We start from the raw sequence: 16,973 nt of genomic DNA on the forward strand, positions 1-16,973 counted from the left end.
TAAACATTCTGACCAAAAACAAACCCCTCAAACTCTCTAAAGACAAGAATACTCTTTATTTGTCAGTATATATTGTACGTGCAACACACACTGAAATTGACCCATCACTGGCTGAACACACCACACACTGCAGACTAGGAACACTGGGCTGCCATGTCAGATGCCAGGGTGAAATGCCATGCTCAAGGGCATATCAAACCGGCAGCCCTTCAGTAACAAGCCGCCTCGCCAAACCCTCTAGACCACATCTACTGTCTTATAAGTTGTTTAGGTTTGAACTTAGAGATTTCCTGGGAAGAAACTCGCAAATTTTAGCACCGGCCGAGTTTATATGGTCTCGTACTGGCCATGTATTCATCTGTCATGGAGATTTACTCTGTTGTGGTAGCTTTTATTACCGATCTTATAATGACTACATACATAAACAATGTTATAGCGCAGAGTCGCTGAACCCATAAAGTCTCATAACCCAATGAAACATTACATAACCATTTACAGTATCAACAGAGGCCTTCTTGGGGACTATGTATCCAGAGGTTTATGGTAATTTATGGTCTAATAGCTCAAAATTATACAGTTATGTCTGATGGAACATGATGTTTGCATTACGTACCCCTTTCTTTCTCGTGTCTTAATAGCAATTTTCTGTAAAATGTAACCAAATGAGAACCCTGCATCAAACCCTTCCCTTCATCCCTCCCTCTTAGATTCATATGCTCACGCAAACTTGAGTCTCCTGCTGAGCATCCATTCAGTGGAGCGCTGCCAAACACACCAAAAAAAAAAGAGGAAAACTAGTCTAGTTGATGAGGCCCTCCTTCTAATGTGGAGCCACGAGGCACATTAGAAGGAGGTTCCTATATTCTTGTGGAAAAATTGAATGCAACCCAGTTAACATCAATGAATCCTGAGGGGGTTTTCTTATTGCTTCTGGGGGTTTAAGCATGAAGTCGGTCTACTGCTTTTTCAATGAAATGCTTATTCCTCTTTTGAGGAGAGTTTGCCACTTAAGTTAAATTCACAGATATTTTGCAGTGGGTATTCAGTCATAAATGTGGAAATAAACAACTTGAATAGCTCTGCCTTTACCTTTAATGTGTTCACTGCCGCAAAACCAGCTCCTAGTTAAAGTTATAAGTTAAAGTATATTTTATTCTGCACACTTCATCTGGAGTCTGCAGACATAAAATTGTTTTATTTTGCATAAGGGTGATCTCAGGTTTTGATTTATCCCTGAGTGAGCATAAATCTAACAGTTCAGCCCTTAATAAACATGTCCATGTTTATGAGCAGCAGCTTTTTGTTGTCTGAAGTTTAATTATGAGCTAAATTTCCTTTTTTTTTCTCCTAATACAGTCGCAGAAAAAATTATTAGACCATCAAAAGTCATCAAAAACAATGGTTATGCAATCAAGTATTAACTCCTGTGTGTATCATGTGACTAAAACAGACAGAACAGAAAACATGGAATGCCTAAAAGCACTGTTTTTGTCAGTACAATGACATAGATAGTGATGTAAGAACTGAAGTGATTTTGGTTATTATCAAGAAAACCATGGAAAATGGATAGATATCAGCTCTGAAATTAAACTATTTTGAGCTATTTTTGTTGTTTTCATTATATTTGTCCAAACAAATGTACCTTTAGTTGTGCCAGGCATTAAAATGAACAAGCGACTGTATTTATGTCGTTTAGACCGTGATTAAAATTTATATATATATAAAAATCAGATATATGGGCAAAAAAAGTCTTAGATTAGATTAGGGTGACTTTGCCTACAGTGTGAACATAGCCAAAGTCTCACTGGACAACTGTTTTTCTCGCAAAAGCCTAATAACACACCTTAAAGACATGTATATCGTATATGTAAAGGTAGAGACTGCGATCTGGTAGGATCGGCGATTCTACCAGTAGAGACTTCGATCGTAGTCTCTACTGGTAGAAACTCCGATCCTGCCAGTAGAAGGGTTAGGGTTAGGGTTAGGGGTTAGGGTTAGGGTTAGGGTTCGGATTGGAGTTTCTACCAGTAGAGACTCTGATCGGAGTTTCTACTGGTAGAGACTACGATCGGAGTCTCTACTGGTAGAATCGCCGATCCTACCAGATCGCAGTCTCTACCCTGACATATATATTCATATACCACAGTTTAGCTCGGAATTGTTTGTTGATATATTTAACTTAAACTTAATTAATGTAAAAAGCAGAGGACAATATTTGTAGGATTTCAGTATTTGTTTTAATAAACTGCCTCATAATTATTAAACACTTTCAAATGCCAGGAAATGCAAAACTTAGAAAACCTACTATTTTTCTGATATGCTGCATTTACCTGTTACATTTCTACCCAGTTCTAGCTATTGATCTACCTAATTCTCAGGTGTTGATGTAAGAACTGGAGTGATTTTGGTTATTATCAAGAAAACCATGGAAAATGGATAGATATCAGCTCTGAAATTAAACTGTTATGAGCTATTTTTGTTGTTATCATTATATTTGTCCAAACAAATGTACCTTTAGTTGTACCAGGCATTAAAATAAACAAGAAATTGAAGAAAACAAGGGTGGTCTGATATTTTTTTCTGCGACTGTATTTATGTCGTTTAGTCCGTGATTTAAATAAATAAATAAATCCGATATATGGGCAAAAAAAAGTCACATTAGGGTGACTTTTGCCTACAGTGTAAACATTGCCAAAGTCTCACTGGGCAACTGTTTTTCTCACAAAAGCCCAATAACGCATCTTAAATACATGTATATAGAATATTCGTACATCATAGTATAGCTCAGAATTGTTTGTTGATGTATTTAAGTTAAACATAATACATCTCCATTTCTTGTTGTTATCATATTTGTCCAAACAAATGTACCTTTAGTTGTACCAGGCATTAAAATGAACAAGAAATTGAAGAAAACAAGGGGTGGTCTAATAATTTTTTCCACAACTGTATTTATCCTGATATTTCATTGGATGTTTTTTTTTTTGTTTTTGTTTTTTGTTTTTTTTTTTTTCATTTTTTATGGAACTTGTCTCCAAAGATATAAAAGGGTATTTTCAATTTACTTCACTCAGAACAGAAAAACTTTACAAGTGTTGCAACTCTGCCTTTAGAAAAGACTAGTGATATTTCTCTGCTAATCCCCTTTGTCTCCCCCCACAGCAACAGGAGCAGGATCCCACCAACCTTTATATCTCTAACCTGCCGGTGTCCATGGACGAGCAGGAGCTAGAGAACATGCTTAAGCCTTTTGGTCACGTCATTTCTACGCGAATACTGAGAGATGCCAACGGTTTGAGCAGAGGAGTCGGCTTTGCGAGGTATGTGCCCAGACAGAAAACACACACTCACACAGACCGAATGCTGTATTGGATGGCAGTTCTGCTGCAGTGTTACACTAACAGAGAGGATAGTAGTTAAGAATAAGAAACTGCACTGTAAAAAATGACGTAGAATTAACACCAAAAAGTTGCAAAATTGCAACATAAAAAAAACTGTAAGTGACAATACAATGCAAAGTTGTTTATTTGAAAAGATTTTTGTGTTACCGATTAAATCAGATTTGTATGTAGAAATGATGTATATCTATTGTTTTTAGAAAATAAAACTGTAAATTGAAAAACAAATGCGGTTTTAAATTGCAACACCATAATGTTGAAATAACAGCCTATTTGCTTTTTTTTTTTTTGTTTGTTAATAAAAAGTTATTAAAAAAGTAAACATTTAAAAATTTAACATTTTAAACTTGTAAATTAGTGGGTTGGTACAGTTGGTAGAGCAGCTCATCCAATAACCAAAGGGTTGGTGGTTCGAATCCTGGCTCCGACTGTCCATATGTCCATGGAAGACACTGAACCCTAAATTGCTCCCAGTTGGACCTGGTGGCTTCGTAAAGCGCTTTGGACACCATGAAGGTGTATAAAATGTGCGAAATAAGTGCAGTTCATTTACCATTTAAATCCAATGTTAAATCTTCATGTTACTCTGTAAATATATTTACAGCTGGATGTGTTTTTTACAGTATTGTTCTTGAAACCACAGCTACCAATTTTTTTCCGTAAAAACAACAGGATTTATTTTTACAGTGTGAGGTTACATTTTTCAACTTTGTAGCTCTGATTTTATATTAATGACATGGTTCTAGGGTCATGGAAGACATTTTTCAGTTATCAACTATAACCAAAGGAATTTAAATGAAAGCTTTTCTCGACAAAGTTCAATTACTTGCGACCATTTACAAGCAGATGACTTTAAGCTCCACATTCCTGTACCCTTGGCCCCTTCGCTCTCCTGTGTGAGTGGGTTTTGTGTGTGGTCTTCTCAGTTACACTGTGGAGTGTGCCAGTGATTAGAATGCAGTCAGGCTACATTCAGGGTCACCGGTTGTGTGAAGGAAACCCAAGGCACACACAGAGACATGCATGCTCACACGTTGCACACAAAAAACACACACACAGCCGCTGTCTCGTCACCGTTTTTCTCTCCCACACACACACACACACACACTCACGGACTGGCTTTGCTTGCCAAGCAGGCAATTAGTCATTGAGCTGTGATTGGGTGAGCAGAGCTGAATAGGGGCAGACAAAGAGGACATGACACACAACAGATCAGACTGAATGGAGCTTTTAAACCGGGACAAAGGAGAGGAAACCCCATAGAAAACACACAGACACGCAAACACACACTCAAGCATTGGCCGACCTAAGACATTTCACCCAGACGCTCATACACACACACTTTAGATAGAAGCACGAACAGGCTGGTATTTAACACAGGATGAATTTGCATGTGCGTATAGCCACATACAGCACAATGACACCGACTGAATGCCCTGATTTAGCACCTCTCACTTTCTCTTTCTCCCTCTGTCAGGATGGAGTCGACGGAGAAGTGTGATGTGGTGATTCAAAATTTCAATGGGAAATTCCTGAAAACCCCTCCAGGCATGACAGGTAGGCTGTGCTCAGGAAGATAGTTTTGTGCTGGCTAAGGTGGTTTTTTTCTGTAGACACGTGTGATTTTGTCCACAGGCCAGGGTTCAGGTCTTTGTCTGCATTAATAGAATCTGATGCATGTTTTTTTTTACTGGTGGGGAGAACATATGTGTCATGTCAGGTAGTGGGTACTTATCCAAACTGGGCAAAGAGTTCACAGAGGATATTTTTTTGAAGATTTTTTGTTTGAGGAAGGTTAGAATGCTGCATATAAATCAGCCTTAGTTTTAAAGGTGTACATAATTGCACATGTACTTTATTAGTACAACTTTCAACATTTGTTTCTATTAATGATTTTAAAAGTATCATAGAGAATACAGTGAAGGAGGAATGTCACTGTTTTTCTTGATGCCATTATGGTTGAATAGTTGTTATTGTGTTTTATTGTTCATTGTGTATCATGTATGTGTTTTTTGTTTTTTAGACTTTGTATGGCTGCTACCTTGGCCAGGTCTCCCTTGCAAAAGAGATTCCTAATCTCAGTGGGACTTCCTGGTTAAATTTCATTTCATTTTCATTTACTAAGATCCCCATAAGCAACTGAGTCATCATTTGCTATTCTTCCTGGAGCCTCCTCTACATTGCATTACAATTTTAATTATTTACATTAATCTTACACCATTCACACCCACACACACAAACAGGACATATACAACAGCCCAATGCAATAAAAATAAATAAACAAACAAAATAAATACTATACATCTGTACTCCTTCACCAACCAATAGCTGTCTGATACAACTCATAAGACATCTTTCAATATTATCAATACTCTTTCCATTTCATGCCTGCTGTGTAAACAAGAAAAGTTTTAATTTCTTTTGAAAACATTTTCTGTTATTTTCCAACAACAGAAACCCTGGCAATCCATTCCATGCAACCATGGCCCGATAAAAAACAGTTCGCTGTAACTGATTTGTTCTACCTAAAGGCAGAGCACACTGTGTTTCACTAGTTTGTCTTGCACAATACTTATGTTGATCAGCAAAAAATGACAGTTTTCCGTGAATAATTTCTGGAGTTTGTGTTGCTATAATGTTACGAATAAATGATCATAAAAAATACTTAAATCTAGATTTTACAGTTAACCATGCCAAACTGTTGTGCATTGTGGTTATATTAGTTCTGTAAATAAAGGTTAAAAAAAATAAATAAATAAATAAAAAATTAGATGCTGTTCTATTCAACAAATCAATATTTTTAACCCTTTATAGGGCACTCATAGAAATACTCTGAAATTAAAAATTTCAACCTTAGTGTGGTATTGGACTATTACTTTTGAGAAATTTTATGTTCTGTTGAAAATCAAGGTCAATGAAGTTACCATATTTGGTTCCTTAGCTGTAAGTGGCAAAAAAAACAACAACAACAAAAAAGAAGAAGAAGTAAATATAAAAAATACAAGAAAAATGCAGGTAAAGTGAAAGGAACATGTATTTTAGAACTGTTGCTGTCACTGTTTTGTAACGTAGGTAGAAATGACCAAAAATAGTCACTTGCCTGATAAAGGGTTAAGGTGATATTTGGTCAGAAATGTGGAAATCAACTGAAATAGCCCAGCTTTTACCTGTCATAATAAACATTTTAATTCAGTATTGAATATTTCTGTAGATTTTTGCTGTCATATCTAATGTTTCCATGTAAATACTGTCCATGTTTTGTCAGTTACAGACGCATTATTGGTCATATCTGTCTGCATAGTTAGTTGTAGTTAGTGCGACTAATCTGTATCGTCTCTTCTGCTCTACTGCTCTCTCTGCCTCAGTCTTCTGACAACCTAGTGTTGATTTAGAGGCAAGATCTGAGTGATTAATTCCTTAACTGTACAAGACACAGACTGAAAAACAACAATACACACGCAGGAAGCACATGTGCATATAAAGACAGACGTTCCCTAAAGCAAACAATCTGTTTCTGATTGTCCTACAAAACAAAACCAAAAAAAAAAAAAAAAAAGAAGAAGAGGAAGAAGAAAAACACACATCTCTTGGCTTTTAATACGGTATGGAAGTGCAAAGGATAGAGGAAAAGAGTGGCGTGTTTGAAGAAATGATGAGGGTGTGCGGTTACGAGACAGAAAAATAGATAGAGAGGGAGGGAGAACCTTGCGAGGTGATTAAAAACGAGTGGACAGCGCAAGGACGGGATGGGAGAAAAGAAAAAGCTGAGCTGGGGAGTAGCAAGCTGAAAGTGACACAGAATAAGAGAGAAGCAATGGAGATACAGAACGATCAGATATAGATAGAGAGGTGTGGTACGGTGAAAAAATGGAAATCAAGGACAGGCAGAGAGAGCAATGCCCCGTGTCCTGGCAGGATGATTTGTGAGCTACAGCAGAGTGGAGAGCACACACACACAGACACACACACACACACACACACACACACACACACACACACACACACACCATAAACCAACAGAAAATTTTACGTTTATACTCTTTATTTATGTATTCAATTGACTGCAGTGCATGTATTGAGCTTTTCTAATTGTAGCCCTTTACACACACACTGCCTAAACCTGGTTGTATATAATTTATGCCGCTGAAGGTTTCCAAACCAAAGCAATAAAAAGACGTAGCAGATGAATCCACAGAGGCATCAGTAATGATATGACAGCACTGAAAGGTGATGACTGTTACACTAAATATGATTTCAGATGTTTATTCGTTTGAAATGTTTGATATACAGGGTGGGGAAGCAAAATTTACAATGAACATTTAGTTGTTTTTTCTCAGCAGGCACTACGTCAGTTGTTTTGAAACCAAACATATATTGATGTCATAATCATACCTAACGCTATTATCCATACCTTTTCAGAAACTTTTGCCCATATGAGTAATCAGGAAAGCAAACGTCAAAGAGTGTGTGATTTGCTGAATGCACTCGTCACACCAAAGGAGATTTCAAAAATACTTGTGTCCATAAAGACTGTTTATAATGGAAAGAAGAGAATGACTATGAGCAGAACTATTACGAGAAAGTCTGGAAGATACTGTTAAAGAAGAATGGGAGAAGTTGTCACCTGAATATTTGAGGAACACTTGCGCAAGTTTCAGGAAGCGTGTGAAGGCAGTTATTGAGAAAGAAGGAGGACACACAGAATAAAAACATTTTCTATTATGTCAATTTTCTTGTGGCAAATAAATTCTCATGACTTTCAATAAACTAATTGGTCATACACTGTCTTTCAATCCCTGCCTCAAAATATTGTAAATTTTGCTTCCCCGCCCTGTATATATTTAGAGTTTAAAAATTCCACACAAAAGCAACGATTTATTCCTCCATAACCTCACTCATCTCACCTCACTTTCATCATTCATTCAGGGATGTGTGCATCTATGCTGGGTGATTGAACACACCTAACTGATTCTGAGCTGCTTCTCTCTTTTTTTGTTCTGTTTTTGTCGTTTTCCACCTTAAAATTCCTCCTCAAACAAGTGATGCCAGGCACAACAAACCCCACCCCTTGCACATATTGTAGCTTATTTTGGCATCGATCCAGCTGATGTCATCATGTCTATGCATGTGCTGATGTCAGCGTATCAATTGCCTCTAAATATGTGTGAAGTCTGAAGTAAATTGAAACAAAATTGATGCTTTTATAGACATTTGAAATTCCCGACACTATAAGTAAATGGGGGGGAAATGATTTAAAAAATTCATAAAAATTGTAACTTGGACCTACTTTTCCTGAAATGTAATGACATCTATTACGGGTCACTGGCAGTCTATAAACCCAATTTGGTATAAATTCAACCAATAGTTTTATTGCTACAGATATATTTTAATTTTGCCCATTATAAGTAAATGGGAAAAATAAAGATTTTAAAAATTCATAAAAAATTTTAACTTTGACCTACTGTTTCCAAAATATAATCAGATCTACAGTCGCGGAAAAAATTATTAGACCATCAAAAGTCATCAAAAACAATAGTTATGCAATCAAGTACTAACTCCTGTGTGTATCATGTGACTAAAACAGACAGAAAAGAAAACATGGAATGTCTAAAAGCACTGTTTTTGTCAGTACAATGCCATAAATATTAATGGAAGAACTGGAGTGATTTTGGTTATTATCAAGAAAACATGAAAAATGGATAGATATCAGCTCTGGAATTAAACTCTTATGAGCTTTTTTTGTTGTTATCATTATATTTGTCCAAACAAATGTACCTTTCGTTGTACCAGGCATTAAAATGAACAAGAAATTGGGGAAAACAAGGTGGTTTGCCCTCTCTGGGTCGGTGGGGAGTCTTTGCCCCAAGTGGAGGAGTTCAAGTATCTTGGGGTCTTGTTCACGAGTGAGGGAAGGATGGAGCGTGAGATTGACAGACGGATTGGTGCAGCGTCTGCAGTGATGCAGTCGCTGTATCGGTCGGTTGCGATAAAGAAGGAGCTGAGCCGAGAGGCGAAGCTCTCGATTTACCGGTCAATCTACGTTCCTACCCTCACCTATGGTCATGAGCTTTGGGTCATGACCGAAAGGACAAGATCCCGGATACAAGCGGTCGAAATGAGTTTCCTCCGCAGGGTGGCTGGGCGCACCCTTAGGGATAGGGTGAGGAGCTCAGTCACCAGGGAGGAGCTCGGAGTAGAGCCGCTGCTCCTCCGCGTCGAGAGGGGCCAGCTGAGGTGGCTCGGGCATCTGTTTCGGATGCCTCCTGGACGCCTCCCTGGGGAGGTGTTCCGGGCATGTCCCACCGGGAGGAGACCTCGGGGAAGACCCAGGACACGTTGGAGAGACTATGTCTCTCGGCTGGCCTGGGAACGCCTCGGGGTCCCCCCGGAAGAGCTGGAGGAGGTGTCTGGGGAGAGAGAAGTCTGGGCATCCCTGGTTAGACTGTTACCCCCGCGACCCGGCCCCGGATAAGCGGCGGATAATGGATGGATGGAGGTTGGTCTAATAATTTTTTTCTGTATTCTGGGTCACTGGCAATCTATAAAGTCAGTTTGATATGAATTTAACCAATAGTTTTGCTGCTAGAGAGTTAACTAGGGATGTAACAATATGAAAATTCATCATGGTTATTGTGACCAAAATTATCATAGTTATTATTATCGCGGTGTTGTTGAAATTGTGCTCAAAATGTTCAAAAAGTACTTATACACACACTGAAATAATTTAAACAAGTTGTATTTTGAAAAAAGCAACAACAACAACAAAAAAACAAATAAAATAATTGGCACAGTGTACTTTCTGTTGGCACAAACATTCAAATATGAACCCTTAGTGGTCTGAGCCTATTTTGGCCATTTTTGGGTACTTTTGATTTTGCCTTTATATACTATATAAACAAATGTTTACTATACCCATGTTTGGTATCTTTTTTTTCAGCACAACTTCATCTATATCATCTGCTTATTATTTTTTTCACTTTAACCTACTATAAAAACATACAAGGCCAGAAAACACAAAAAAATATAAAATCCGATTTGAAAAATGTATATAATTTATTGCATAAATAACACAAAGATGCTTAACGAACCTTTTCAAAGACTTTAAAAGTGAATATTGGTTCCAGATATTAGGTACATAAAATCAAAATTGTAATAAATTAAAACTATACCCAAACATTTGACATAAAAGCAGATCTTTACATAGGCATTTGTCCCCTAAAAGTGCAGTAATCAGACACAGTTATCATGATAATCAGAATTTAAACGGTAATACTAACCGTCTGCAATTTTACCATGGTTTATCGTTATACCGGTAATCATTACATCCCTAGTGTTAGCAAACAAAAAAACAAACAAAAAAAGAATACCCCTTACCTCCCCTTTGGTAAAAATACCTGTAATGTAGAATTTTCAACCTGCTCTGGTGGTTCTGTCCCATAGATGTATGTCACTGTTCATGTTAATCAGTTATTGATGCGTTCTTGTGCTTTTGCTGCTGCGCTTCTCTGATTAGTACCACAGTCTGTCCATCCATACTGATGTATTGACAGCCAAGTGTAATAATTTACTCTCTAACTGTGAGATTAATGCTTGCATTGATCACATGACCAGGGCTTCCATCAGCTCTCCTTAAGTGGAAGTCCATTGATCCACAGTTCTGCGATTTCTCCTGGTGGTTCCTTTCATAGAAACAATTTATCTAGATGGACATCGACTTGAATACCTCTGAATTTCTTTTTCTTTTTCCCTTGAATTATAATAGAATGTGCTACAGCTAATGTGCTTTTACGCCAAGGTCGTGCTTTATTCAAACTCATATAGTCTCTTTGTTGTGTGAATGTATACTCTGCACCTCGTGGCCTCCAGATAAAAAAGTGTCGTACCTAATGTCTCATCACTTTTCGTTAGCAGAGCGAACCTGCAGATCCAACCAGTCTAGTGTGTAAATAAAGCAATCACAGTCGGTGTTTTACTATATGTTGTAATTCTGTCTGCTCGGTGCTCGTTGTTCGATAATCTTCTGGCTTCACACTGTGACGGAATGAGTCAACGTTGGCGGAAAGCTCTCCCTTTCCGGCCGTAAAGAGCTCATTTGCCACAGATCCACCATCACGCCGTCACCTCCTGTCAAGGCTTGATATTTTACATTTCTTGAATTCAGTCTAATAAGGTAAACAAAATAGAAATAAATACATGCTGATGTCAGAGGTGTGCACTTTTCTTTGCAGTTTTACATTTTTCTTTTTTGATTAAACCTAGTAGCTGTTTCACTTTACTTCATTTTTAAAGGTCTATATGTATATAAGATTTAGGAGGATCTAATTCCACAAACAGACTGTAATACTCATTATTATGGTTTCATTGTGCGGTGGTTCTCAAACTTTTTACAGTGGGGTACCCCCTGAAATATACTTTTTTAGCCAAGTACCCCCAACTGTCACTTCAGCATTTTTGACTGAAAAAAATTGGGCAAAATTTGTTTCTGTGCCAAAGGTGTCTGTAAACAAACAACATATATTTAACTGTAATATATATAATAATAAAAAAAAAAATTCAAGTAAAGTTTGTGTGCAAAATATAAACTGAAAAGTGCCCTCTTTCACTGATAAGAAAAATAATTAATTTTTTATTAATAAATGAACCTTTCATCAACAAAAAATAATTACTCGTTTTGAATAATATAATATAGAAATATTCTTACAATGTTACCAAAGCTTAAACAAAATGATTGACAATAAAACTATTATAGGAATATATTTATTGTGTTATAAATTTCAGCATTAATTCTCATTACTTATTTTGTATTTGGTACATGATGACGCATTTAATGTATTTTTCCCCCCCAAAAAAGTCAAGTACCCCCTGGGCTTCTTCCAAGTACCCCTGGGGGTATGTGTATCCCACTTTGGGAACCCCTGTATTAGTGTATAACAGTGGCAGCCTGTCCAATAGGGGATGCCTACAGGGCTAACCTAAAATTACTTGTAGGGGGTTTATGAGAGCTGATTAAACATATTAGTTTTAGCAAAAAAAAAAAAAAAAAAAAAGTAAATATTATCATCCAATACTTCCCCTGTGCATTATAGTTCATGTCAGCATTTATTGAAGTTATTTTGTTAATTTCTATGTGAATATGTTCACTTTTGTGGGAAAAAAATAAAAAAAACTTTTGCAGAGCAGGTGACATGAACCTGTGCTATCATTGGATGGTTAAAGATTGACCCCAGGTACCTCTGACCAATCAGAATTGTTTTAGATTTCTTGTCTCTGTTTCTTGTCTTTATAAAACAAACACTGACTCTAAATAAAGCAAGTTGTTTTTTTTTTTTGTTTTTTTTTTTTTAGAAATTCCAGGAGAGACTGCATGATAATTAAATATGACACACTGAACCTTTACATTTACTGTCAAATGTCACAAAAACAGAACCCACATACCATATTGCTGATAAAAGCTTAATAACAAGTAGCACCAGGCACAACAAACTCCCTACATATTTCGTCCATTATAAGTAAATGGGAAGATTTTTAAACAATTATAAAAATTTTAACTTTGACCTACTTTTCCCAAAATGTAATGAGATCCATTCTGGGTCAGTGGCAATATATGAAATCAATCTGGTGTGAATTCAACGAATAGTTTTGCTGCTACAGACATGTGAAATTTTGCCCATTACAAGAAAATGGAAAAAAAAGATATACAAATTTATAAAAAATGGAAACTTTGACTTACTTTTCCCAAAATGTAATGACATACAGTATATTTGGGGTCACTGGCAATTTATAAACCAAATTTGGTATGAATTCAACAAGTAGTTTTGCTGCTAGAGTGTTAACAAACAAACCGAACCAAAAACAATACCCCTTGCCTCCCATTCGGGGGGTGGGGTAATAATAACTCACAGCAGCTTCTGAAATGTTTCTCTTATGTTTTTATGTTGTTTTTATTGCACCTCCACTTCTGTCTCCACTCTTATCTCCCATTTCTCAATCTTCACTTGTCTTGTACCATTTCCGTCTGAACTCGTGGGGTTTTTCTCTTCCATTAGTGCTGTAGTTTTAGTCGTACTCTTTGTCCTGTCCTCTAATGCAGCGACTCTCAAACTTTTTCACCTTGAGAACCAAAATAGAAATTTGGTGTCTCTACAGGATCCAAACTCGCAAAAATACATCATGAATTGTAATATGGCTACATTTTTATTGACTATTGACTCTTCTACTGTCAGAACACTATCTCTGAAAGGCACTTTTTATGGTTTTCTTGTAGGTTTTCATCTTGTTTTGTCTTTTACATAATTTTCCTCTCATGACGTATTTATTTCACCTTTATTGTTTCATGTCTTTTTCTTTTTTTAATGTTTTCTTCATCTTCTTACAACCTGTCTATCTCATTGCATTTTTACATTATCTAATCTTGACGTGTTTCTTCTACGTTAACCCACAAAGACCCAAACATCCACTAGCGTCCAAAATCATTTACTGATAATAAACTGTTTAATAACTTTCGATCCACTAATCTTATCAATACATGTAAGTAATTGGTGTATAATACAGTTTGTCATCTTTTCATGGTCATCAGATATGACCCATTTGGACGTTCAGAGGCTCAGTAGTTACCGTGGAAACACCGTCATCTTCTATAACATTGATTCATCAGTAAAACCCATGGAGTTGGATCAATGACAGTGGATGGAGACACTGGGTTTATATTCAATTAATGATAGATTTGACTGAAAAAGTCATTTTTTCCTCCATTTTCTCTGTTTTTGATATAATAACATTCAACTTTAATTTGAGCTTTTATGGACATCAGTCATGATCTGTATAGTAAATATAGGAAAATACCCTATTTTCACTTAAGAATACAAAATACAGAGAATAATAATAGCATAAATTGTGATAAATCACTTAAGGAAAGTTACAAATAGAGAAAAAAAAATCATTTGGGAACAGGCACAAAAGTAGCACTGGGTCTTTATGGGTTAATTAGGAAAATGAACTCACACATCATAGTATTGCATTATATTTTATGCCAGTCAATTAAAAACATCTCTGCAACCCATTCTAGGTCATGACCTTAAATTTGGGAAACATAGCTCTAATGCGGGCAAGTAAGGGAAAAGAGAAGACCCATTATCACTGAGCAGTTTCTAAAATAACCAGAATAATCAGGGAATTTCATAATGCATGTAGTGTTAAATACCCGGTGCCATCAGCCGTTAAACCATTAAGGCCTCATTCATTTCAGTAGAAGTTCAATACTTTCATAAAAAGAACATTAATTTTATTTGATGTACCTGTTAATGTTGAAAAAGTTAATGAGGCTGCACTGACAAAAACTGCATAATCTTGACTGTATTTTTCTGTTAGATTGAGTGTGATGCTACATGTGTCATATGGAGGCACATTTATTATTTATATTTGTTAAAATGCAGTTTCAGCCTGTTAATTATCAATAGTGACATGTGTTAGGGTCATGCTCTTGAACTGTTCAACCACTTAGTTTTGTGGATAAGTTACTCAAAGCATGTTTTTCTCAGTTTATTGGATCAAAAATGTAGAGGGAGACTCAGGGAAGGAATATTTTTATTAGAATTTTCAACCATTCGGTGTAGTATTACACTGTACTGCTTTAACTATAAAACATGGTGTTACAGTTATAACAGTTCAAGCATACATGGATATAAAAATGAACAAATAGTACTTCTCATAGGTTAATAAATGTAGGGCAACGCTTTGAAGACATATATATAAATGCCCCTAAATACACAAGAAATATCAAACACATTGAAAAACCATAGTTTGTATATCTATAGGTTATTTATACTGTCCTCTGGTGACCATTTTAAGACTTGATATATTGGTATATTTTGATATATTAAAATAATTCAAGATTCATTCATATGTTCAAAGATTCAAAGATTTTTTATTGTCAATTCACTAAATGTACAGGACAGACAGAGAATTGAGATACTGTTTCTCTAAAATAGAATAAGAATAGGAATAAATAAAGTGTACATTTTCAGTCATATATTTACTGTGTGGAATGGACCATCTTAACTCAATTTAAATCATATTTTAATTTGCTTTGAACCTGTTTTATTTATTGCTTTAAATGTGTTTCCAATATGTTTGAATTTTGGTACATTATTTAAAGAATCTTAGAAGTTTGATGCTTGTTCAGCACTTTTAATGCGCTATAAATAAACAAAATTTTATATATTCATCATTTATTTGCTGAATAAATCAATAGGAAGGGATATAGTATCAAAACACAAGCTTGTGAAATTGACACTAAAAAACCCCAGATGTTTCTAGAATTATCTAACCTACATAACAGTGAGATAAATAATCACAAATAAAAAAAGGCAACAAAATAAGAAAAAAGTGGTAAAATAGGTATTTAAAGCTGCAGTCAAATTAGTGGGAAAATTGAAATTGAAGATACTCACCATCCATTTGCACCTCTTTCCTCTCAGTCCAAATCAAAGACTAAATATAAAAATAGATAACCTGATGTTTTTTCACACCATTATGGGATAGATAATCCACTTTTCCAAGCCTCAGTTTTGAACTAGGGACTAGATTAATAGAAGCACACCTGATAGAATATAAATAGCATTAACATAACTGTAAATTATGTATTTAATCCCACTAACTGCCCCAAAACACATGTGATTAACCGAAGTCTGAGTCTCCAAGTAGGTTTTGCATAGCCTGAAAACAATAGTAGGTTATTTTTCCCCTCTCAGACTACTTGAATAATTATATTCTTAAAGGTAGTTATAAAATTCTGCTCAGTAACATCAAAAAACTATCAAATATTACAGCCTTTAGTGTTGATCTCAGTTCTTTTTCTCATCTCGCTGCAATATTACATTTATAAAAGTACACATCTATATTTAAATGTTCCTCTTTAACAAGTATTTTTTGAAGTTCCTGTGGTAAATGCTTACATTCCTGCTCTATTTAATGCTTGGATTTGTATTTTAATGCATACCTACTGCATGCTGTTCTTTCCCAAGGCTTTCAGCTCTCTGAATAATTTCCCATGTTGCTAGTAAATGGATTGGATTTTGTTTTAAATGAGAATTTTCACATTTGAATGATTGACTCCCTCTCATATGTTTCCCACGCTGAAAACCATGAATCTATCATGCCATTAAACAGGTCTTTAGTTAACTAAAGATCAGTGCTATTCTCACAGGCACCTATTTGAGGCTTTCTCAGACGTGGTGTATTTTATAGGCGCACACTTCATCATCAGAAGCTTCTGACCGAAGGTGTATTGTAATCGTTTTGCCATCTATCTGTCCATTCAACAACATAATCGCATTATCTAAAGAATGCATTGACATATCCACACCAAGTTTGTACTCTGGATGCATCTTGGCATGGAGCAGGAGCCTATTGAAAATATGTCACCGTGCTTTTTCAACGTCAAATAGCCTTGTGCAGTTATAATATCAGAGTACTTTCAAATATAAACATGTTTGTACTAAGTTTTACCCAAAGACAATCTAATCTAAATTATTGGGCAGTAACTTTCAACAGAATCTTACACGGCTAAAATTTACTTAG

At 35.9% G+C, this 16,973-nt stretch overlaps 1 protein-coding gene across 5 annotated transcripts in view; it reads left to right on the top strand.

The window, feature by feature from the left end:
* Positions 1-16,973, top strand: part of LOC115435711 (RNA-binding motif, single-stranded-interacting protein 3) — a 238,765-nt gene that overhangs the window by 161,263 nt on the left and 60,529 nt on the right. For all 5 annotated transcript variants that reach the window (XM_030158306.1, XM_030158309.1, XM_030158307.1 and 2 more), the window contains exons 5-6: positions 3,160-3,317; positions 4,873-4,952. In XM_030158306.1, the coding sequence (XP_030014166.1) occupies positions 3,160-3,317; positions 4,873-4,952 (238 nt within the window). The remainder of the gene's footprint in view (positions 1-3,159; positions 3,318-4,872; positions 4,953-16,973) is intronic.

The sequence above is a fragment of the Sphaeramia orbicularis genome, chromosome 16 (assembly GCF_902148855.1).
Source record: "Sphaeramia orbicularis chromosome 16, fSphaOr1.1, whole genome shotgun sequence".
Lineage (NCBI taxonomy): Eukaryota > Metazoa > Chordata > Actinopteri > Kurtiformes > Apogonidae > Sphaeramia > Sphaeramia orbicularis.